This window comes from Bos taurus, chromosome 16, assembly GCF_002263795.3.
Source record: "Bos taurus isolate L1 Dominette 01449 registration number 42190680 breed Hereford chromosome 16, ARS-UCD2.0, whole genome shotgun sequence".
Classification (NCBI taxonomy): domain Eukaryota; kingdom Metazoa; phylum Chordata; class Mammalia; order Artiodactyla; family Bovidae; genus Bos; species Bos taurus.
The window spans coordinates 33,839,885-33,864,801 of NC_037343.1; the positions used below are offsets into that span (position 1 = coordinate 33,839,885).

A 24,917-nucleotide genomic window follows, 5' to 3' on the forward strand; every position below is an offset into this window, starting at 1 on the left:
CTTTAATTCTAAGATAAAAACACTGCTACCTCCAAGAGCTTATATTCTAAGCAGAAACAGCAAGACAGATGAACAAATATAATTATATACAATTTACACTTGTGAAAATACAGAAGGTAAAATGAATTAGAAAAGGCAGGAACTTGTAATTTAGCTAAAGAGAAGTAGAGAAGGCTTCATGTGAAGAGATGCTAAGACTTGGATAATTTCCAACAGAGCAAAAGGCACAGTGGCTGGAGAAAGTGTGCTGTATATCCGGTCAAAAAGTAGTTCAGTATCACTAGAATGTAGAATGCTAGATGGGACAGTAGATGAGATGAGCTGATAAGGTAAGGTGGACAGTGAGAAGAATGAATATATGAAGACTTTTATTTAGTACATACAACTAAATAAAAGCCTCTACATAGCTGAAGCACTGGATGAATATTGAAATCTTTTTATCAGCACTGAATCTTATATTACACTGAAGGATATGTAAAAGAGATCATTACAAATGAAGACATTGCAAATAAATAACAGATAAGCTGATGAACAAAAGTAATGAAGTAGCTACTTATAAAACAGAAACAACTCACAGACTTAAAGAATGAACTAATGTTTGCCATGAGGGGGAAGAATGGGGGGAAAGAGATAGTTATAGAGCTTGGATCGACATGTACACACTATTATATTAAAATGGATAACCTATAAGGACTGACTGTAGCACAGGGAACTCTGCTCAACATTATGTGGCCACCCGGATGGGAGTGGAGTTTAAGGGAGAATGGATACATGTTTATGCGTGGCTGAGTCCCTTTGCTGTACACCTGAAACTATAACATTGTTAATTGGCGATACTCTGATATAAAATAAAAAATTTAAAAAAAAGAGTAATCAAGCAGCAAAGATAGAAAATATTTAGTACAAAGCTGTAAACAAGCATAATTCATAGAATTTTTTTCTTTAGTGTTAAATTTTATTTATTTTTATTAAGTATAGTTGATTTACAATATTAAGTGTTTCAGGTGTACAGTCAAGTGATTTCAGTTCAGTTCAGTTGCTCAATTGTGTTCAACTCTTTGCGTCCCCATCAACTGCAGCACGCCAGGGTTCCTTGTCCATCACCAACTCCGGAGCTTGCTCAAACTCATGCCCATCAAGTTGGTGATGCCATCCAACCATCTCATTCTCTGTTATCCCCTACTCCTCCTGTCTTCAATCTTTCCCAGGATCAGGGTCTTCTCCAATGAGTCAGTTCTTCACATTAGGTGGCCAAAGAATTGGAGCTTCAGCTTCAGCATCAGTCCTTCCAATGAATATTCAGGACTGATTTCCCTTAGGATTGATTGGTTGGATCTCCTTGCAGTCCAAGGGACTCTCAAGAGTCTTCTCCAACACCACAGTTCAAAAGCATCAATTCTTTGCTGCTCAGATTTCTTTATAGTACAACTCTCACATCCACTTATGACTACTGGAAAAACCCTAGCTTTGACAAGATGGAACTTTGTCAGCAAAGTAATGTCTCTTTTAATATACTGTCTAGGTTGGTCATAGCTTTTCTTCCAAGGAGCAAATGTCTTTGAATTTCATGGCTGCATTCACCATCTGCAGTAATTTTGGAACCCAAGAAAATAAAGTCTGCCACTGTTTCCATTGTTTCCCCATCTATTTGTCATGAAGTGGTGGGACCAAACACCATGATCTTCGTTTTCTGAATGTTGAGTTTTAAGCCAGCTTTTTCACTCTCCTCTTTCACTTTCATCAAGAGGCTTTTTTTAGTTCCTCTTCACTTTCTGCCATAAGTGGTGTTATCTGCATATCTGAGGTTATTGTTATTTCTCCCGGCAGTCTTGATTCCAGCTTATGCTTATTCCAGCCCAGCATTCCGCATGATGTACTCTGCATATGTTAAATAAGCAGGGTGACAATATACAGCCTGATGTACTCCTTTCCCGATTTGGAACCAGTCTGTTGTTCCATGTCCAGTTCTAACTGTTGCTTCTTGACCTGCATACAGATTTCTCAGGAGGCAGGTAAGGTGGTCTGGTATTCCCATTTCTTGAAGAATTTTCCAGATTGTTGTGATCTACACAGTCAAAAGCTTTGGTGTAATCAATAAAGCAGAAATAGATGTTTTACTGGAATTCTCTTGCTTTTTCAATGATCCAGCATGTGTTGGCAATTTGATCTCTGGTTCCTCTGCCTTTTCTAAGTCCAGCTTGAACATCTGGAAGTTCATGGTTCACGTACTGTTGAAGCCGTACTTGGAGAATTTTGAGAATTACTTTGCTAGCATGTGAAACAAGTGCAATTGTGCGGTAGTTTGAACATTTTTTGGCACTGCCCTCTTTTGAGTTTGGAATGAAAACTGACTTTTTCCATTCCTGTGACCACTGCTGAGTTTTCCAAATATGTTCCATTATAGGTTATTATTAGATACTGAATATAATTCCCTGTGTAACATAGTAAATCCTTGTTGCCTATCTATTTTATGCATAGTAGCTTGTACCTGTTAATCCCATACTCCTAATTTGTCCCTCCTTCACTCCCTCTCTCCTTTGTCAACCATAATTTGCTTTCTATGTCTGTGAGTCTGTTTCTGTTTTGTATATAGATTTATTTGTATTATTGTTTTAGATTTCACGTAAAAGTGATATCATATAGAATTTGTATTTCTCTTTCTTCACTAAGTATGATATTTTCTAGGCTCATCCATGTTGCTACAAATGACAATATTTCATTCTTTTTATAGCAGAGTAACATTTCATCATATATATATAAACAATATATTTTAAGCCAATTGTCTGCTGATGGACACGAGTTGCTTCCATGTCTTGGCTATTGTAAATAATGATTCTATGGACACTGGGGGGCATGAGTCTTCTCAAATAGGAGGTTTCATTTCTTGGGAGGATAAATACTCAGGAGTGAGTATCATATGGTAGCTCTATTTTGAGTTTTTCAGGGAACCTCCATACTATTTCCCATAGTGGCTGCACCTATTTACACTCCCACTAACAGGGCACAAGGGTTCCCATCTCTCCACATCTCTCCAGCATTTATCATTTGTATACTTTTTGATGATAGCCATTCTGACTAGTGTGAAGTGATACCTCACTAAGGCTTTGATTTGCATTTCTCTAATAATCTCTTTTTATGTACCTGTTGGTCATCTATATATCTTCTTTGGAAAAATGTCTGTCTGGGTCCTCTGTCCATTTTTGATTGGGTTATCTGTTTTTTTGGTATTGAGTTATGGGATATTTCTATCTTTGGATATTAACCCCTTGTTGGTCACATAGTTGCTGATATTTTCTACTATGCTATGGGTTTTGTTGTTGGTTTCCTTTGCATAGTAAAAGTTTTTAGGTCCCACTTATTTATTTTTGCTTTTATTTCTTTTGCCTAGGGATACCAATCTAAGAAAATATTGCTAAGATTTATGTCAGAGAATGATTTGCTTATGTTCCCCTCTAGGAGTTCTACCTACTCATGTAAAACTGACAGTATTTTATGACTGAATAGATGTGGGGGAGAAAAAGACATTAAAAATAACCCTGGGTTGTTGACTTGAACAAAACCAGGTGAATGCTGGTGCTAAAGATTTTTCCAGAGTGAGAAAAGGAAATAAAATGGAACCATTAAAATATTCAACTAATTCAAAAGAAGGCAGGAAAGGAAAAAAAATAAAAGGTGAAGAAATAGCTGAAGGAGAAAAAAAGACATAACAAGATAGTAGATTTAAAGCCAAGTATACACATAATCATGTTTAAAGGACACATATTGTCAGATTGGATAAAAAAAAGCAAAACTCAACTATATGCTGTCCACAAGAAACCTATATTAAATATGAAGACATAAGTATGTTAAAAGTAAAACAATAGGAAAAAAATACAATGATAACACTAATCAAAAGCAAGTAGGAGTCAGTCAAAACAAAAATACCATGGAGTTTTCTCTATACTAGCACTGAAGAATAAGAAAATGAAAACTTTAAATATGTATATTGCTTATGATAATACTGTAAAAAAATCTAGAGGTTAATTCTAAAGAAAGATGTGTAAGGCCTTTATTCAGAAACTATAAAAAAAAAAACTTAAAAAATTAAAGATGACCTAAATAGAGTGATTGGAGAAGGCAATGGCAACCCACTCCAGTACTCTTGCCTGGAAAGTCCCATGGATGGAAGAGTCTGGCAGGCTGCAGTCCGTGGGGTCGCTAAATTGGACATGACTGAGTGACTTCCCTTTCACTTTTCACTTTCATGCATTGGAGAAGGAAATGGCAACCCACTCCAGTGTTCTTGCCTGGAGAATCCCAGGGACGGGGGAGCCTGGTGGGCTGCTGTCTATGGGGTCACACAGAGTGGGACACAACTGAAGTGACTTAGCAACAAAATAGAGTGATATGTAATTTTACTATTAGACAATATATTATCATAAGATATCAATTCTTCCTCCCACAAATGACCTATACGTTTAATGTAATCTCAATCAAAACTACTTAATGGCTTTTCGAAAGCTAACTAATTATAAATGTATTTGGAATGCAAAAGGCAAGAAATAGGACATTCTTTAGCTCTAAGAAAAATGTTGGAAGACTTGGTCTACCAGATACAAGGTTATAAGAATCAAGACAGGATGGTAATAGCACAAACAAGTAGTAACACAGACACCAAGGAAATACAACACAAAGCCCAGAAACAGACTCACACATATGTGCACACTTGGTTTATAACAAAGGTGTCAGGCAAATGACTGTCTTCTCAACAGATGATGCTGGGATGTATAAATGACCCGATAGGAAAAGTAACCCCCTACACTTCCCATATGATACAAAAATAAATTCCATGTACACTGTAGTTCTAAATGTAAAAAGTAAGATTATAAGGTTTCTGAAAGATAATATAGGAGAATATCTTCAGAATATCTGATGGCCTTGGGGGTAGGGAAATACTTTTTTAGATAGGACGCAAAAGATACTAAAAAATAAAGAGAAAACACTGGTAAATTGGACCACATTAAAATTAAGAAATTCTAATCCAGAAAGAAAGAGAAAAAAGAAACCTATCAAGAGAGTTCCAAGACAAACCACAAAATATAGGAAAGTATGTCCCAACAGAGGTAACCAATAATGGGCTTATACTCATATTAAGAGTTTTAAAAAAACATTGTCAGATAATTCAAAAAAAAATAAGTAGGACATTTGAACAGGCATGACACAAAAAAGGACATCAAATGGCCAATAGATATATGAGAAGATACTCAATCACATGAGAAATGAAAATAAAAATCACAGTGAGAATACCCCAGGACCACCAGAAAAACAGAATATCAAGTGTTGGCAAGGATATGGAGCAATGGTATCACTCATGCTGCTGACAGAAGAGTAAACTAATAAAAAAATCACCTTGGAAAAGTTTGCCCTTATTTACTCAAATTGAGCATATACATACACTATGACCAACAATGACACTCCAAGGTACACACCCAACATAAACGTGTACAATGCACACCAACAGACATATAAAAGAATGGTCATAGCAGCAATAATCACAATATCCCCAAACTGTAAAAATACAAATATCTGTCAACAATACATAAATACATAATTCTGTTATATTCATATAGTAGATCTATCAATGAAAACAAATAAATTTCTAACACATACAACTAAAAATATATATGAATCTATCAAATACAATACTGAAAAACAGCTACACAAAGAAGAATAAGTACTATGTGATTCAATTTATGTAATATTTTAAAAACCAGGCAGAAATCAATTTGAATGTTTGGGGATCATGCTTAGGGATCAATTTTCATAAAAGTCAAGCTAGTGTTTAGCTTTAAGAGAATGAGAGGTGGTGATTGGGAGTGGGCATGAAGAGGGCTTGTGGGACATGGTAATGTTAGACATCTTACAGGGACAATTACATGGTTGTTCATGTGGAGATAAATCCTGAAGCTGTACATTTTTGTTTTGCATACTTTTCTGAATTTATGCCAAATTGTGTCATTAGAAATATCAAAGGATGGCAGGACGAACTAATGTACATATTACAGAATGCTGCTCTGAGATGAGGGAGGAAGATGAAGACTGATATGTGGAGGTTATTAATGACCTTGAAAAGAAATGGTTTAGGGAAATATGGTGGGGGGAAGCTCAAATAAAGTATGCTGAAGAGAGAATGGGTGGTGAGGAACAGAGGCATGAGTATAAACAACTGCTTCGAAAGCCTTTGGTATGAAAGGGAGTAGCTGGGTGATGGCTCAAAGGGAATGTAAGATGAAGAAAATATATTTTGTGTTTATTTGCTTTAAGACAGTAGCTAGTATAGCACATATTTTGCTAAAAACCCAGTTAAGAGGGATAAAAGGTACACGAGCAAGAGGAGATACGTGCAAGAGTGAAATCCTTGAAAGAAGTGAGAAAGACTTGGAACATAAAGCTCACGGAAGCAGAGACTGACCTTTGACATAAACAGGATAAATAAGTGAATCTATAATAGTTATAAATGGAACACTAAGAGAAGACATAAGAGGGAAACTAATTCTAGTGTGGGAAAGGAGGAATGGAAGCATGTAATTAGGGAAGGTAGGACGGGACGGGACATTTGAACTAAGTTTGGTAGGTAAACATTTCAATAGGTAGAGGATAAGAAGGAAGCATTTTAGGCAGGGATTATGGCATAAGCCAAAGTCAATTCTTCAAAGAAAAATGGAACTGGGAAATAACCATATGAAGTAGCAAGAAGTGAGTGGTGTGTGTGCTTATAGCCAATACTTGTGCGAATGACAGAAGAATGAGAAGCGAGTCTGGAAATGTAGTTTGAAGAAAATAGCAGATGGCTTGGGAGATTGGTCTTAATCCTATGGGTATTAAGTAGCTTTCATAGCTTATTCAGTTGGGAAAAAACCATATAATTTACTTAGTCTTTCTGATTTTTTTTTTTGAAAAGAAAGGAACTCTTTCCTAAATACTAGAAAAAAGCTTGGATTAAAGAATGAGAAGGAGCAAGGAAATTTGGGCCAGAAAGAGCCTTTAGAAAAATTTAACAACAAAACCTGTGGATAACAATGAGAGTGGAACTATGATTCATTATATCTTTTCCTGGAACATTCCATTTTTGGTTCCATCATTCCATTATTTTCACCCAGATCAAAGGATTTAGACTCCTCGGGAAATTGGGACATTCAGAAGCATCTATGTATATGGGGAGTTTAGAAAGCCACAAATATGCCCAGGGAAAATGCATTCTCAGAAAAGTCCTGAGAAGCTGAAGCTTTCACTTGAGGCTGATCTCTAGGCTCAGAGCAGGCCTAACTGTAAGGTAAAGTCCAGCACAGTCAAAGTGCAAAGACTTGGAGAGTTGGTTGTTCTATTTTTGGGGGGCTTTTTGGTGTTCTTGTTGTTGTTTGTTTCAGCTGCTGGCAGTCAAGGAAATCTCTCAAACATCAGCTGAATATGAGCTAATGGAACAGAGATCTCAGTGATCACACACAACAGGGAATAGTTTTTACAGAAATAGTTTGGAAAATTCATTAAAGGACTATGACAGCCTTCAACAATAAAAAAGACATCAAACCTTAAAAAAATAGGGTATCTGATTTCCAGAGTTATCACATATAACAGTTTAATGCCCAATTTTCAACAACAAAAAATCAGTAGGCATATAAAGAAAGAGGAAATCATGGCTCACTCAAACAGAATAAATTGACAGGAACCATGCCTATGAAACTGCAGACATCAGACTTACTAGATGAAAACTTTAAAATGACTGCCTAAGAACACTCAGAATGCTAAGAGAAAATACGAACAAAGAACTAAAGGAAGTCAGGAAAACAAATTATAGAAAAAAAACAAATAAATTCTGGAGCTGAAAACAATAAAAACTGAAATAAAAAATTCACTAAAGAGATTTTAGAGATTTGGGCAGCAGAAGAAAGAATCTGAAAATCTGAAGATAGAACAGTTAAAATAATTCAGTCTGAGAAGCAGGAAAAAAAATGTAGAATTACCAAATGATCCAACAATTGGATTATATTTGATAATCAAATATAATCAACAATTTTCTGATTATATTTGAAAGTAGGACCTCAAATAGATACTTGTGCATCAATGTTCATATCAGCCTTACTCACAACAGCCAATAGGTTGAAACTCCCCCAAAACCTATTAACAGATAAAAGGAAAAACAAAGTGTGGCATATATGTACAGGGGAATATTATTCACCCTTATAAAGATATGAAATTATGATACACATTACAACATGGATGAAACTTGAAAACTCTATGCTCAATGAAATAAGCCAGACAAAATGAGAAACACTTAAGTGAAGTATCTAGAATAGACAAACTCATATAAAGACATAGAGCAGAAAATGTTACCAAGGGTTGTGGGAAGAGGGGAATGGAAGTTATTATTTAATTGGTAGAGTTTTTGTTTGGGATGATGAAAATGTTCTGGAAATGAGTACTGTTTATGGTTGAACAACACTGTGAATGTACTTAGTGTAAATAATCATACACTTAAAATTTTAAATGGTTAAAATAGCAAGTTTTGTGTTATATATATTTACCACAATAAAAAAGTACCAAAAATGTAGACACATATGAAAAAAGTACCCAAATACTCACGAGTTCTAGTTTCCATTTTTCAGCCTCACCAGCAGAAGCAACTTTGATAGTACTGGCATTGCCACATGAAAATGATCTCTTTGCAGCTTCATCCACCCTAGAATCTTCACCTGTTATAATCCAAGAATTCTGCATGTTTCCCTAAAATAAAATGTGAAAGTACTTGCAATCGACTTTTAACTTCTAAATCAATATACATACTTTACAAATGGAATACTGATTATCTGTGATGAAAGGAATAAGAAAAACAGCAGATGCTTCTAGATACAAATCAACAATTATTTTGCATTTTCAAGCTGTTAGGGGCATATTCCAAACACGTGTTACAAAGTTGAATTCCTACAGGTACAGGCAATAATGTAAATGAGCAAAGAGGGCTGTATATCAGTGTATTGAACAAATAGTCTCTTTACCTCTTTGGAGACATATACTCTTGAAGCACATAAACCTCTCTTGGTTTGTTTTCCATTTTCCACATTTCATAAAGATATGACTAATAATAATAATTACTACATATAATGTTTACTATGTGCCAGACACTGTTTTACATCCTCCACATATATTAACTTAGCTAATCATTACAATAATCCTATGGGACAAGTTTCACTCTTACCTCCATTTTATAGATGAGGAAACTGAGTTACGGAGAGTAACTGCTAAAAAGTCACTGCGGTAGTAGAAAGTGACTAATAAAGGGCAGAGCTAGGATCCGAACCCTGGCAATCTACCTCCAGAGTCCTAAACCACTATGCTCTTCTGCCTTTTCAGAAAATTATTTATCTTCAATGAGAAAAACAGTGCATGGTGATAAACAGAACTGACATGCAGCTTGCCTGTCAAGGATCCAAAAAGTAGTCACAGGGATTGTGACAGAGCAACCCAAGAAAGAAGTCACTACTCAGTTCCAGTCAATCGCTGCCATATGTGAATGCCATCTCATATTACCCCCAAAAATCTTTAGATTTTTAAAAAGATCAGGCAGATATCTGGTTCTTCAACTGAAACACTGTTAAATACTGAGTGTTTTTCAAATAGACAAAACATGTCTATAGACTGAATGTGGGGTACCCACTGGCAGTTGGCAAACTTTGGCATTCTCTCAGCATTCAGTGTAATAAGCAGTTCAAAATCTGGGTGATTTATGTGTGAATCAAGAACTAAAATACTTATTTAATTTGTCCAACAAGTAATTAATGAATTCGTATTAAGGGCCAAGGGACACAGTAGTATTCAAAAGCAAGGATATGTCCCCAAACACAGAACTATACTGTGGTGTCATATCATGTTAGAATGCGGTAAATTGTATTCATTCAAAGTAGTATTCTGAGATTCTATTCCACATTCTTTGGGAAGTTCACAGAACTTGTATAATACTGACTATGTTCAGGCATTGTGCTAAAAGCTTGGTGGCCAGTGGTGGGTGGTAAAAATGACCAAGACCAATCTTAACCTTGAGGAATTTATAGGCTAATGAAGAAGAGAAAAACCTAAGCAGGTAATTTCAATTTAGTAAAGCCATAAGTGTGCATGTTAGGACAAGGCCAGACAGAAGAGGTATACTAAGAGCAACTGGAGATTCAAGGAAAGTTTCTGGAGAAGTTTTGACACTGGTGTGATATCTTGAAGGATGAAAAAAAATAAGTTAGATGCCAAGAAGAGAGAACACCATGAGAAACTCAGAGATGAGAAATAACATGGTGTTTCCCAGAGGCTTTTAGGAAATTCAGTATTATTAAAGGTTGACATACAAGGCAATAAAGCCAGAAGATTAAAGTACAACTGTTTATGATAGCCAAAGCATGGAAACAAACTAAACGTCCATTTACAGATGAATAAAGAAAGAAGACGTGGTACACATACACAATGGAATACTACTCAGTCGTGAAAAATGAAATAATGCCATTTGCAGCAACATGGATGCAACTAAATAAGATCATACTAAGTGAAGTAGGTCAGAAAGAGAAAGACAAATACCATATGATATCACTTATCATGTGCCATATTTGTACCTAAAATATGGCACAAATTAATTTACATACAAAACAGAAACAGGCTCATAGACACAGAGAACAGATTTGCAGTTGGCAAGGGGTAGGGGAGAAGAGAGAAGGATAGACTGGGAGCTTACTGTTGGTAGATGCAAACTATTACATTTAGAATTGACAAACAAGAAGGTCTTAATGTATAACACAGGGAACTATTTGATATATTCAGTATCTTGTGATAAACCATAAGGGAAAAGAATATAAAGAAGAACACAAATATGTGTATAACTAAGCTATTTTGCTGTACAGAAGAGATTGGCACAGCACTGTAAATCAATTATGAAAGTGTATGTGTTAGTTGCTCAGTCGTGTCCAATTCTATGTGACCCCATGGACTGTAGCCTGCCAGCCTCCTCTGTCTATGGAATTCTCCAGGCAAGAATACTGGAGTGGGTAGCCATTTGCTTCTTCAGGGGATCTTCCTGACCCAGGAATGGAACCCAGATCTTCCACACTAGAGGCAGATTCTTTACTGTCTGAGCCACCAGGGAAAGTGGAAAAAAAAAATAAAAAAGAAGAAGCCAGAGAATTAAATAAGGATCTGGAAAGTAAAGTATGCCATGCTGATAAGCTTGAACTTGACTCTGTAAGTAGGGAAAAATCTTCCAAGATTTGATTGTATTAAAAATAGTCTTGCAGAGTAACGAAGCAAAGTGGTACAAATTTCCTATGGAGAAATTGGAGGACGTATGTAGACTATGGATCACTGATTTATGATATCAAATGATATTGTTTGGAAACAAGTGCTAGCCTAATTGACATGTTCTTTCACAGATAGCTTTCAAAAAACTTGGATGATATTTGATCAAGATATAAAAAGTCAAATTACATTTACATCCCTGAAGATCATTGAAGACCTCTGATTTCTTAATTGAGGGGAGGGGTTGGAATTGAAGGGATGAAGAGACATGGAAACAAATAGCTCAGAAATTTTCTACTTAAAAAAAAATTCTAACAAAAAGAGTTTTTTAATATAATTTTTGAACTCTCAAGAAAAGCCCCTTGAGAAGGAATATGATTAAAAAGTGAAGATGCAAATGAAATATTCTTTGAATGGTTTTAGTTATTTAAAAATAATCTGCTTGCTTCTTCAACTGTTAAGTCAAAAACTAAGCTAAAAGCTAAAAGTCATGTAGGCTACCATCAAAGTTCCAGTCCATGGCAAAGATGGTTTGGTTCAATATTGACAAGCTATTCCTAATCTAGTCAGAAAGGTAGTATAATTCAAGGCCAGGAAGATGGATCAGGGGAGTCAGACAGTGCTGTGTTTGAGTTCTAGCTTTGTAGGTAACTTAACTGCTGTATACCTTAATTTAATCATCTGAAAGTAGATGTAACAACACCTGCCTTATGCAGCTATCATAAGACTGAAACGATATAATGCAAGCAAAGTATTTGATACAGTACCTGGCACATCATAACCATGCAGTCATCAATAAATATTAATTATTACTATATACATATTTCAATTGTTTTTCCAAAGAAAGCATTAAGAAACACTGAAAATATATAGTCAAATCTGCCAATAGCTTCGGCAAGATTTACCATCAACATGGAAAAAAGGAAGATAATATCTCTCCATCTGTTTATATTTAAGATAATAGCTTTATTTACATCAAAACTCTCAATACAACACTATTCATAGGCTGCCAAAATGTCTCAATTCGCCTCCACAAGTAGCAAGTGGGAGAAATAACTTTGTAACAACAAAATAACACAGAAGACTAACATTAAAATAGGTATCAAGGTCATCTGACATACGCAACAACCATTTCAATATCTGCATTATGTTTTAGCTCATGTGAATGTTTTTTTTAAAAAAGCTCTCTACAAGTCTATCCTTTCTATAATCTATCTGTAGTTTTCTTAAGCAAGTTTCCTTTGCTCATAAGGCAAAGCATATATGCTTTTACCATCATTTCCTTCCCCTTTTGCATTACTCACTTCTCTTGCCCTCTGATTCACTTGTCTGCCTTATTTCCTTTCTCATTTCACTTCCCCATCTTCCACTTCTTTGCACTGTATAAATATCAAAGACTATGAATAAATGAGTCACTGTTCACTGCATATTTGGAGGAAAATCAAAAGAATATACTTATTTTAAAAAATGAGCTTACCTGTAAGTACTTTTTATGAATCATTTTCAAATTGACCCAAAATAATAGGAACCAAGACAAAATTTTTAAACACTAATATTAATAATACAATACTATAAATACTCAGAAAAAGTTATATAATGAAGAAAATAGCTGATCACAAAGTAATGTGTAATTGCAGAAAAATAAACTAAAATGCTAATCAGCTCACTTTATTATTCAGAGTTAACACATCCAGATACAATAGCAAATTCTAACACATAGAACTCCAGGATTACAAATGAAACATCAGGTCAGGTTAAGAAAAAAACTTCAAAAATTAGAGGACACCTAGGTGAAACATTCAGAGAAGGCAATGGCACCCCACTCCAGTATTCTTGCCTAGGAAATCCCATGGACGGAGGAGTCTGGTAGGCTACAGTCCATGGGGTCGCAAAGAGTAGGACACGACTGAGCAACTTCACTTTCACTTTTCACTTTCATGCACTGGAGAAAGAAATGGCAACCCACGCCAGTGTTCTTGCCTAGAGAATCCCAGGGACAGTGGAGCCTGGTGGGCTGCCATCTATGGGGTCGCACAGAGTCGGACACAACTGACATGACTTAGCAGGTGAAACATTAAAACAGTTGTGTTTTTTCCTAAGCAGAACTTACTTACTAATAATGACTAAGTCAAAAGCACCAAAATACACTGCAAAGTAAAGCCGAAACAGGCAAGTACCAAAACTTTCCCATGGAAAATTGAATTTTGTCTCAAAGAGCAGAACAACTGTTATCAACTACATCCCATAGCAAAAGAGTAAAAACTATTTTGAAGGTAAAAATATCTCTGACAACTCATAAAGAGAAATTAAACACTATTTAAATATCATCATAAAAATTTTATGTCACAGAATAATAGAGATCATACAATTCTCTGTTCCTCAAAATGTATTCCACTGATATTAGATTCACTTTGGCAACTTGCTCAAAGACTAACCCAGACCAACTCTCAGGGATAAAGCCCAGGATCTGCACTGTCAGTAAGTATCCCAAACCCCATTCACATTAAAGACTAAGGACTGCTAATATTGGAGAATTTCTCAAATTGCCAATAAATAGAGGACTTACAAGGTGAAGCCAACCCTGAAAGACCTATAAAATTACTTGCCAAACGTCCAGCTTGTTAGGGACAATGGGAATATTAACATTTTGAATCTTGGACATACATGTCAGTGTTCTTACTGCTACACCATGCTAGTTAGACTGATTGGAACTCAAAGTTCAAAGACGATTTAGAGAAATACAACAGAAATCTAAGCTACAATTCTGAACAGTTGCTAGATTTAACAAAGTCCAGCTCTGTTAACATACTTCCTATATGACATACTTCCTGCTTTCAGACTTGCTCTTTCGTATGGAAAAAACACAAATGGTAAGGCTCAGAGAGGAAACTGGAGTGGCTGCTAGGCACCATTACATCATTTAATTTGAGGATTCATACCACCACAGCGAATTTTAATTTCTGCAGCCCCAAGTAAATACCAGCACAGCACTTCTGCCAAACTTTAAGAAAAAAATTGAAGCAGCTAAGAAGGCTGAGGGAGAGGTTAGGAGGCAACATTCAGACTATATATATTTTAGTTTAATGGTTTAAATAAATGCTCACAGATGCATCCAGAAGTGTTTGTTCCCTCATTTCTTCTTGTCCTCGAGATTTCAGCTCTTGTTGGAGCCTTTCATTTTCAAGCACAACTACTTGTACCCTATTTTTCATTCCAGAGAGTTCCTCCTATAAAAAGCAGAAACAAATACCAAATACATTAAGCATTTTTTCTTTCCTTTTTTTCTTCTTTTTAAGAAATGCCACTTGCAGACTGCATACATTAAGCAATCTTAAGTAGTGCTTTTATTTGTTGATTACTAGATGATCCAATATGATACGAAGCATGGAAGACTGATGCTGTCTATCCATTTTCTGAAATATTATAATTATATTTTGACAAAGAAGAAACTCAAGCATTAGCTAACAAAGAGAAGGCTGGGGGAAGACACTAGACGGCCTGCTAATGGCCATACCACAGGACTGTGTGGTTTCTGACAATTTTATTCAACAGACTTATATAAATTATTTAATTAAAGGGTTTATCTAAAAGACTTTTAAACATGAGGTACATACACTCCTAAACACATAAGGTAAGATATATTATTATTCATGTTCAAATGCCAATAACATTGAAAACTGACAGACGGCTACATAGATAATAAAGGACACTGAGACAGAAAGGTGAGGAAAGTTACAATGATTATCTATGAACTGGTAGCCAGATGGAAGGAAATTATGAGTGAAAATAGTTTGGTGGATAGTTCTTAAAGAGTGTTTCCTTGGCTATGTAGGGAGTAATATAAAGAATTATAGGTATATAACAATTTGTATAGCTATTAAGTAGCATCTCAGTAAAAAATACTGAAATATTGAGGGTATAATACCTAACCTTCATTACCATTATAATAAACAGCTGTTGCACAGCATATAAAATTTACATTCCATTTATCTTATTCAGAAAAAAAAAATCAAAGCTGTAATTGAAAACCATAATTAAACAAATACTGCAGACTTCCAATTTTTGGTCTGACATATAAGAAGCTTGGAAGACATCACTCCCATCTTCATAACTAGAAAAGGAGCTGAACAAGCTTAAAAATAAACTACTCTTCTTAGATCCATCAGAGAATTAAGGTCACAGGGAAAACTATCATCCCTCAGAATGGAAAGACAGATAAGTACTCCTGAGAACCACAGCTTAGCAGAGCAGAAACTCCTAGAGGAGCCAGTGGTGTGGTAGAAAAATATAAAAATAATTGATGAAATGCTGGAAGCTTAGTATAGACCACTTTGAGTTAAAAACTACAGAACCCAGTCTCTGGAGGGGAAGGTGTCTCCTACACTTTCATGAGCTTAATCTCCAGGACATGAGCAGATTCTAATAGCAAAGACTAGAGGAAACCCCACTCCTGTTTCCTCCAGTAGGAGAGGAAAAGTAACCCAAAAGCATTCTGTTCTTTTTAACCAGGACTGCCTCAAGAGAAACTATTTTACCAGAGCCTAAGAAACTGGTTTTTGCTTTTTTCCCCAGAACCTAAGGGACCTGGGGGAAGAGAGTGGAAACCCAACTCGAGCTTCTTCTTAGCCTTCTCATCTCACTTAAGGGGAGAGGGAGACTGAGAAACACTTGTGAAGGATATAGCCAAGGGCACAGGGTCACTAGAAGACTGAGACATGATCATAGGATTACAAAATGCTCCCCCTACTCCCCTACCCTACCACCACATCAAAAGTACTCTTGTATCATAACAAGGGAATACACTAAAATAACTGCACATCTCAGTATATATTTAAGAATTCTTGAGGGAAACCCAAAGACAACAGTGGAGACAAAACCAGAACTCTGGAGGAAATTTTAGCCTCTGACACATATAGTAACAGCAAATAATAAACACAGTCTAACTTCTACAACAAATAAAAAACCTTACACTAAATGCATATTTCCCTCAGTTCCTTTTATTCAACCCACTATGTCCAGAATTCAACAAAAAATTAGAAGGCATCCTAAAAGACTTAAAACACAGTTGCAAGAAACTAAGCAAACACAGAACCAGACTTAGATATAGCAAAGATGTTGGAATTATCAGATCAGATCAGATCAGTTGCTCAGTCGTGTCCGACTCTTTGCGACCCCATGAATCGCAGCAGGAATTATCAGATGGAGAGTTTAAAATAATTATGATTAGAATGCTAAAGGGTCAAATGGGAAAAAGTGGTCCACATGCAAGAACAGATTGATAATACAAGCAGAGATGGAAACTAAGAAAAAAAGCAAAATGCTGGAAATCAAAAACACTGCAGAGGAAATGAAGATTGCCTTTGAAGGGGTCATTAATAGACTGGACACATCCAAAGAATTAGTAAGCTTGAATAAGTGTTAACAGAAACTTCTCTAACTAAAATGCAAAGAACAAAAAGAATGATACAGACAAAACAGAATATCCAAGAATTGTGGAACAATAATAAAGGTTAAGAGAGAGATAAAGGAGGAGAAGAAATATTTAAATGAATAATGATTGAGAATTGCCCCAAATTAATTATAAGTGCCAAACCACAGATTCAAGAAGCTCAGAGAATACTGGGCAAGATAAAACTGAAAAAATCTATACCCAGGTATATCATATTCAAACTGAAGAAAATCAAAGACAAAGAGAAAAAAGAAAAATTTTAAAGATGTCAAAGGGAAAAACCTTACCTATAGAGAAGCAATGATAAGAATTACATGAGGTACTCTTTAGAAATTATGCAGGCATGGACAAAGTATAATGGAATATTTAAAGTTTTGAATGAAAAGAGCCCTGACAAGCTAGAATTGTGATACCAACCTTCAAAAGTGAGGGAAAAACAAAGACTTTTTCAGATAACCAAAATTAGAAAATCTGTTTCTGGTAGACCTGCCTTGCGAGAAATGTTAAAAGTTCTTCAAGAAGTAGGAAATTTATTTAGGTTATAAACTCAGATCTACATAAAGAAAGAAAAAGCAGTCCAAGAAGGCATATAGAGATGAGTATAATCTTTTATTTTTCTTAATGTTAGCTGATATAACAGATAAGTTTGTTTAGTATCATATTAGCGATAGTGTATATAGATCCAACAAGTACATCCTAAAGGAAATCAGTCCTGAATATTCATTGGAAGGACAGATGCTAAAGCTGAAACTCCAACACTTTGGCCACCTAATGCAAAGAGCTGACTCATTTGAAAAGACCCTGATGCTGGGAAAGATTGAGGACAGGAGGAGAAGGGGACAACAGAGGAAGAGATGGTTGGATGGCATCACCAACTCAATGGACATGAGTTTGAGTAAACTCCAGAAGTTGGTGATGGACAGGGAGGCCTGGTGTGCTGCAGTCCATGGGGTCACAAAGAGTCAGACACGACTGAGTGACTGAACTGAACTGAACTGATATAGTGATCATAGCTTGTGGATAACTGAAATGAATGACAGAAATGCATCAGGGTCAGGAGGGAGGAACTGGGAACACTCTGTTAAAAGGAATTTTTCCAACCCCTGAAGCGTTTATTGAAAATACACTTAGATTAGTGGTAAAGGTAACTGTAAACTCAAGGAAAACCACTTATAAATTTTTATTAAAAAAAGAAGTTCAAATGATATGCTAAGAGAGGACAAAATCACAATCATATAACAGGGTAACTCAGAACCAGAGATGGTACCAAAAAAAAAAAAAACCAGAAAGAACAAGGGCAATGAATAGAAAACAGTAAAAAATATGGCAGGTATTATAGATAGCCAACTGTATCAATAATCATTTTAAACATCCATGCTCTGACTATATCAATTAAAAGACAGACTTCCAGAGTAAATAAAAGATAAGACCCAAGTACACACTGTCTACAAGAAGCCTTCTTTAAATCTAAAGACACAGATACTTTAAAGTAATGGAGAAAGATATACCATGCTAACATAAATCAAAAGAAAGCTACTGAGCATTTGTCTATTTTTTTCTCCAGAATTCCAGATACATTTCTAAGGAGCAATCATGTTTAAAAACAACTGGACTATATGATGATCTTTTACTTTTATCTAGTTTGTTTCACTTTTTCCATTTCATATTCAGTGCTCATTTCATTTAGTTTATGTTCTTCAATTTCTTCATCTCTTTTTTTTTTTGATGTTCTTTCTTAGCCTTTATCAAGTGTAGCAGAAAAGCTTTTGTATACATAAATATGTGCAATGTATACATTTTAGAAAGCTTATGAATTTATGCATAACTAAAAATTATGACAGTATTATTCCACTTGTTTGATTTAATATGAGCAGAATGCTAGATTTCTAATTAAACAAATAGATATGCAATAAGCAACAAAGGTTTACTGTATAGCATAGGGAACTATAGTCCATATCTTGTAATAATCTACAATGGAAAATAATTTCAAAAATAATATATGTGTATTTGTATAACTGAATTAGCCTGCTATGCACCTGAAGCACTGTAAGTCAACCATACTTCAATAAAATATAGATATTTTTAAAAAGAAAGACATAAGAACAATTAAAAAAAAGAAAGCTGGAGTAGCTATATTAATTTCAGACTTCATAGTAAGGAAAAAATATCAGGGATAATAAAGAGGCATGACATATTGATAAAAAGTTCAATTTTCTAAGAAGACATAATAATCCTAACGTATATGTGCCTAACAACAGCATTAAAATACATGAAGTAAAAACTGATTGAACTATAAGGAGAAATAGATGTATCTACTATTTCAGTTAGAGATTTCAACATCCCTCGATCAGTCATTGACTGATCTGGCAGACTGGCAAAATATCAGTATGCACATAGTTGAACTGAACACCACCATTAATCACTTGGGTCTAATTGACATTTATATACTACTTCATCCTACAACAACAAAATATACACTCTTCTCAAGCTAACACATAACATTCACCAAAACATACCATATTCTATGGTCTAAAACCATATATTAACAAATTAAAAAGAATGGAAATCACAAAAAGTATGTTATCAGACCACAGTGCAATTAAACTAGAAATCAATAACAGAAAAACAGCTGGGACACTCCCAAAATATGTGGTGATTAAATAATACTCTTCTAAATATATACAGGTCAAGGATAAGTTTCAAGAAAAAAAATTTAAATTATTTTGAATTAAACAAAAATGAAAATACCACATCAAAATTTGTGAGATGCTACTAAATCAGGGGAAACATTAAAAAGAATAAAGATTTCAAAACGATAATTTCAGGAAACTATAACAAACAAACAACAAAAGAAATTAAATCTTTTTAAGTAGAAGAAAAGATAATAAAAATTAGGGTAGAAACAAATGAAATTAAAAACAGAAAATCAAGAGAGAAATGCAGCAAAACCAAAAGATTGGTCTTTGAAATGATCAATGAAATTGATTAGAGTCTAGCCAGGCTAATCAAGACAAAAAAGAGAGTAGACACAGATTACTAATCTCAGAAATGATACCACTACAGAATCTATGGGGCTTTCCAGGTGGCGCTAGTGGTAAAGAACCCCCCTGCCACTGTAGGAGAAATAAGAGATGCGGGCTTGATCCCTAGGTCAGGAAGATCCCCTGGAGAAGGGCATGGCAACCCACTCCAGTATTCTTACCTGGAGAATCATGGACAGAGGAGTTCATAGGGTTGCGCAGAGTCAGACACGACTGAAGCAGCTTAGCACACATGCACAGATTCTATGGACATTAAAAGGATAATAAAGGAACACTATGAGCAACTCTAAGTCCATAATTTGATCACCCTAGAGGAAATGAACCAGCCCCTTGAAAGACACAATCTACCAAAACCCCTAAAGGGAAAGGCAGTTAATCTGAATAGGCCTAGTTAAGTCACTTAGTCGTGTCCGACTCTGCGACCCCATGGACTGTAGCCTGCCAGGCTCCTCTGTCCATGGGATTTTCCAGGTAAGAGTACTAGAGTGGGTTGCCATTTCCTTCTCCAGAGGATCTTCCCAACTCAGAGACTGACCCAGGTCTCCAGCATTGCAGGCGGCTTCTTTACTGTCTGAGCCATTAGGGAAGCCCTGAATAGGCCTACTTGTATTAAAGAAATTGAATAAATAATTGATCCTCTTTCAAAACTGGAAGTACCAGTCCTAATACTGGTTCACTGGTGAATTTTGATAAACATTTTAAGAAGAAATTAGATCAATTCTCCAAAATATATTTTATAAAATACCTGAGAGAATACTTCCTAGCTCATTCTACGAAGTCCGCATTATCCTAACCAAACCAGGTGAATCGACTACAGGGCTGAAAAATGGCAGATCAATATATCCCATGAATATAGATGCAAAAATCCTCATCAAAACATTAGTGAATCAAATCCCACAATGTATAAAAAGAATTATACAACAGGACCAAATAGAATTTAATCTACCTATGCAAGTCTGGCTCAATATTTCAAAATCAAAATAATTCAACATGCTAGAAAAAAAATCAAATGATCATATCAATAGATGTAAAAAAAGCAAGTGACAAAATCCAAGAGCCATTCAAGGTAAAAATTTCAATGAACTAGGAATAAAGAAAAAACATCTTCAGTTTAGTAAAAAAACATCTACAAATAACCTATAGCTAACACTGTACTTCACTGTGAGAAAATGGGTAGTTTCCCACTAAGCTTAAGACAAGGAGGTCACCTCTTATCGCTTCTATTCAACATCATATTAAAAGTCCTAACTAAAATAATAAGGCAAGAAACAAAATAAAAGCTATAAAAGAAGAAATTCTTTAAAAGATAGCTATATTTGTTATAGATGACATGATTGTCTATGAAGAAAACCTCAAAAAATCAAAAAAATCTACTAAAATAAATCATTAAGCAAGGTTGCACATTACAAGGTTAATATATAAAAGTCAATTGTTTTCCTATATATTAGTAATAAGTAATTGGTATTTGAAATTAAGAACACAGTACCATTTACATTAACACCAACAAAATTAAATACTCAGGTATAAATTGCATAAAATATGCATCAGATCTGTAAGAACAAAATTGCAAAACTCTGATGAAGACATCAAGTAATATCTAAATAAATGGAGAGATATTCCATGTACATGGATAGGAAGATTCAATATTGTCAAAATATCAGTTCCTCCTAACTTGAGAGATTCAACACAATCTCAGTCAAAATTCCAGCATGTTGCTTTGTAGATATTTACAAACTACTTTGGGGCTTATATAAAGAGGCAAAAGACCCAAAATCATCAATATGATATTGAAGGAAAAGACCAAAATTGGAAGATTGACAATGGCAGACTTCAAGACCTATTATAAAGCTCCAGTAATCAAGACAGTGTGATATTTATGACAGAACTGACCAACATATCAACGAAACAGAATAGTGAGCCCAGAAACAGACGCACACAAATGCAGTCAACGGTCTTTAACAATGGATAGAGAACAAACATATGGATACTAAGGAAGGAAGTGGGAGGGGGATTAATTGAGATATTGGGATTGACAAATATGCAGTACTGATACTATGTATAAAATAGACAACTAATGGGAATCTACTGTAGAGCTCAGCGAACTCTATTCAATGCTTTGTGGTAACCTAAATGGAAAGGAAATAAAAAAGAGGGGATATATATATACATATAGCTGATTCACTTCGCTGTACAGTAGAAACGAACACAACATTTTAAAGGAGCTATACTCCAATAAAATTAATTAAAAAATGGAATAAGGGTAACTCAATGTTGATAGTCTTTTCAACAAATGGTGTTAAACAAATGGATATCAATATGCAAAAAAAAATTTTTAATGTCTAGATACAGATCCTACACCTTCACAAATATTAACTAAAAATGGAGCACAGATCTAAATGCAAAACACAAAACTATCGAAAAGCTAGAAAAAGAATTAGAGAAAATACTGGTGAGCTTGGGTTGGGTAGTATTTTTAGATTTAATGCCAAAGGCACAGTCCATGGAAGAAAAAAATTGATAAGCTGGACTTGATTAAAATTAGAAGCTTCAGCTCTATGATGCTGTTAAGACAAGCCAAAATTGAGAAAAAAGAATTGCAAAAGATATATGTGATAAATGACTGGTATCCAAAATATATAAAGAAATTTTGAAGTTCAACAATAAGAAAATGTACAACCTAATTAAAAAATGGGCAAGAGACCCGAACAGACACCTCATCAAAGAGAGTATATAAACGGAAAATCAGTATATTAAAAAATATTCAACATTGTATGTCATCGGGGAATTGAAATTAAAACAAGATAGCATCACATATTTCTAATACACTAGAATTCAAAACACTGACAACACCAAATTCTCGCAAGGACTGTTCCACGTCATGAGCTTTCATTCACTGCTAGAGGGAAAGTAAAATGGCACAGCCATTCTGGAAGACAGTACGGCAATTTCTTATGAAAATAAACATACTCTTACAGGTGATCCAGCAATTTTGCTTCTTGGCATTTATCAAAATGAGTTTAAAAAAAGACAGATTTATTTGTAGTTGTCACAACTTAGAGGCAAGTGGGATTTCCTTCAATTGGTGAGTAGTTAAAAAAAAATTCCTATATCCAGACAATGGAATATTACTCAATGATAGAAATAAGCTATGGAGCCATGAAAAAACATTAAGGAAGCTTGAATGTATATTGTTAAGGCAATGAAGCCAATTTGAAAAGACTACAAAATGTATAACTCTGACTACAAGACATTCTAGAAAAGGCAAAACTACGGAGACAGTAAAAAGATCAGTGGTTGCCAGGGGTTTAGAGGATAGGAAAGGAGGGATAAATAAGCAGAGCACAGATGATTTTTAAAGCAGTGAAACTATTCTCTATAATACTGTAATGGTAGATATATACCATTACATGTTTTAGAAAACTTATAGAATGTAAAACACAGTGAACACTAATGTAAACTGAGGAATTTACTAAATAATAATGTAACAGTTTAGCTCATCAACTGTAACACAGATACTGCACTGATGCATGATGTAAACAGCAGAGGAAACTGCTGGGAGCTATAAAGTACATGGGAATACAGGATAATTCTACGTATTTTCCATCCACTTTTTCTGTAAACCTAAAGCTGATCTAAAAAACAAAATCTATTAATTAAAAAAACTAATCAGGTTTCTAAACCCTCAAACATTACTCTCAATATCCTGCTTCCTTGTTAATATGTATCAAATGTATACTCTGTCTGACTTTCAAGGATTTTGCAATCTTCTACTTAACCAATTCAGCATTATTTTAATAATTTCTAAGAGATATCTTCCATTGAAGGAATGTAGACTAGATGCCTCATGACCCCCGTAAATAAATCATATTCATCCTGAATATTTTCTTCCACTGTTGCTGTTTTTCCTTTAAAATTCTCTCATCTCCCTTCTGCTGATCTAACAATCCTACACCGTAAGATTTTTCTCTCCCATAAAAACATCCTCAAAGACAGTGAGCTTTTAGTAACCTTCTTCTCTTATTATGACTATAGTTTATACCACAAAATAAAGGACCACATTGTATCTTTACTATCATATTGGTGTGATTCTCATAGGTAATAGTGCTCTCAACTAGATGGTAAGTTTATTACGATTTTTATTACACAGTGGAAGAATCTGCCATCTCAACATTTGCCACTCTGGAAGAATTATCTTGAGCTAAGGGCCTGCGAAAAACAGCAGGCACAAGTCTGCTCTGACTTCCCCTTTTTTTCCAGCAAGCAGGACTAAAACTCCCATGTGAACGATGCCCTCCCTATGCCAGGAAGAAAGAACAGTCTTATCACCAGAGACAGGGAGTAGACTGAGAGAAATCTGTACAAACAGTCCCTGTTAAAAGAACTCATCTTCTTTAGCCTCCCCACATATTTTCGGTACATTTCCACAGCTGCCTCTCTTTGTTCAATCAAGTACAAAAGCACTTAGGTTTCACCACTTCTTCAGGTCTTCACTTCCTTATGAAGGCTCCCATGTCACATAAATCTTACATTAAATAAATGTGTATCCTTTTATCCTGTTAATCTATCTTATGTCGGTTTAATTCAAAGGCCCAACCAAAGACACTAAAAGGGCAGAGCTAATGTTTTATCTCCCCTACAATATCTTTCAGGTTTTACTCACAGCATTTTAGCGATTAATAGAAGCTTATTAATGGAATGAGTCCTAGGATACTATTTCAGCTTTTCTAGTAATCCAAGAATACCTGTATAGTAATGAGTGTATCCTTCAAGAACAAGGAGAAATGACATGCCAAGATCAGGAAACTCCCTTGAAAAGCTGACAATGAAATATTTAAAGGCCTCTTAAGCTACATATCAGACTTACACTTTGGAAGAGGAACCATATGTTGAAAATATAATACACGATACAAAAGATATCACTAAGTTCTATAAAAATATCACATAATCTGATGTATTAATATTAAAAAAAAACGAAGACACTAACATACTTTCGGAAGGCATTAAAAACATTACTAAACCTCATACAGTCATGCAATAGATAACATCTAGTGTTATAAGCCATAAGTGACAACATTTGGTTTCTTGATTTTAAGTATCAGTACCCCCATGAGCTATCTTCATTC

At 35.0% G+C, this 24,917-nt stretch overlaps 1 protein-coding gene across 8 annotated transcripts in view; it reads right to left on the reverse strand.

The window, feature by feature from the left end:
- SDCCAG8 (SHH signaling and ciliogenesis regulator SDCCAG8) overlaps positions 1–24,917 on the reverse strand; it is a 245,785-nt gene that overhangs the window by 201,337 nt on the left and 19,531 nt on the right. For 7 of the 8 annotated variants that reach the window (XM_024976513.2, XM_005216850.5, XM_024976511.2 and 4 more), the window contains 2 exon segments: positions 14,409–14,531; positions 8,620–8,760 (listed from right to left, as the gene is read on the reverse strand). In XM_024976513.2, the coding sequence (XP_024832281.1) occupies positions 8,620–8,760; positions 14,409–14,531 (264 nt within the window). 8 annotated transcript variants of the gene reach the window in all.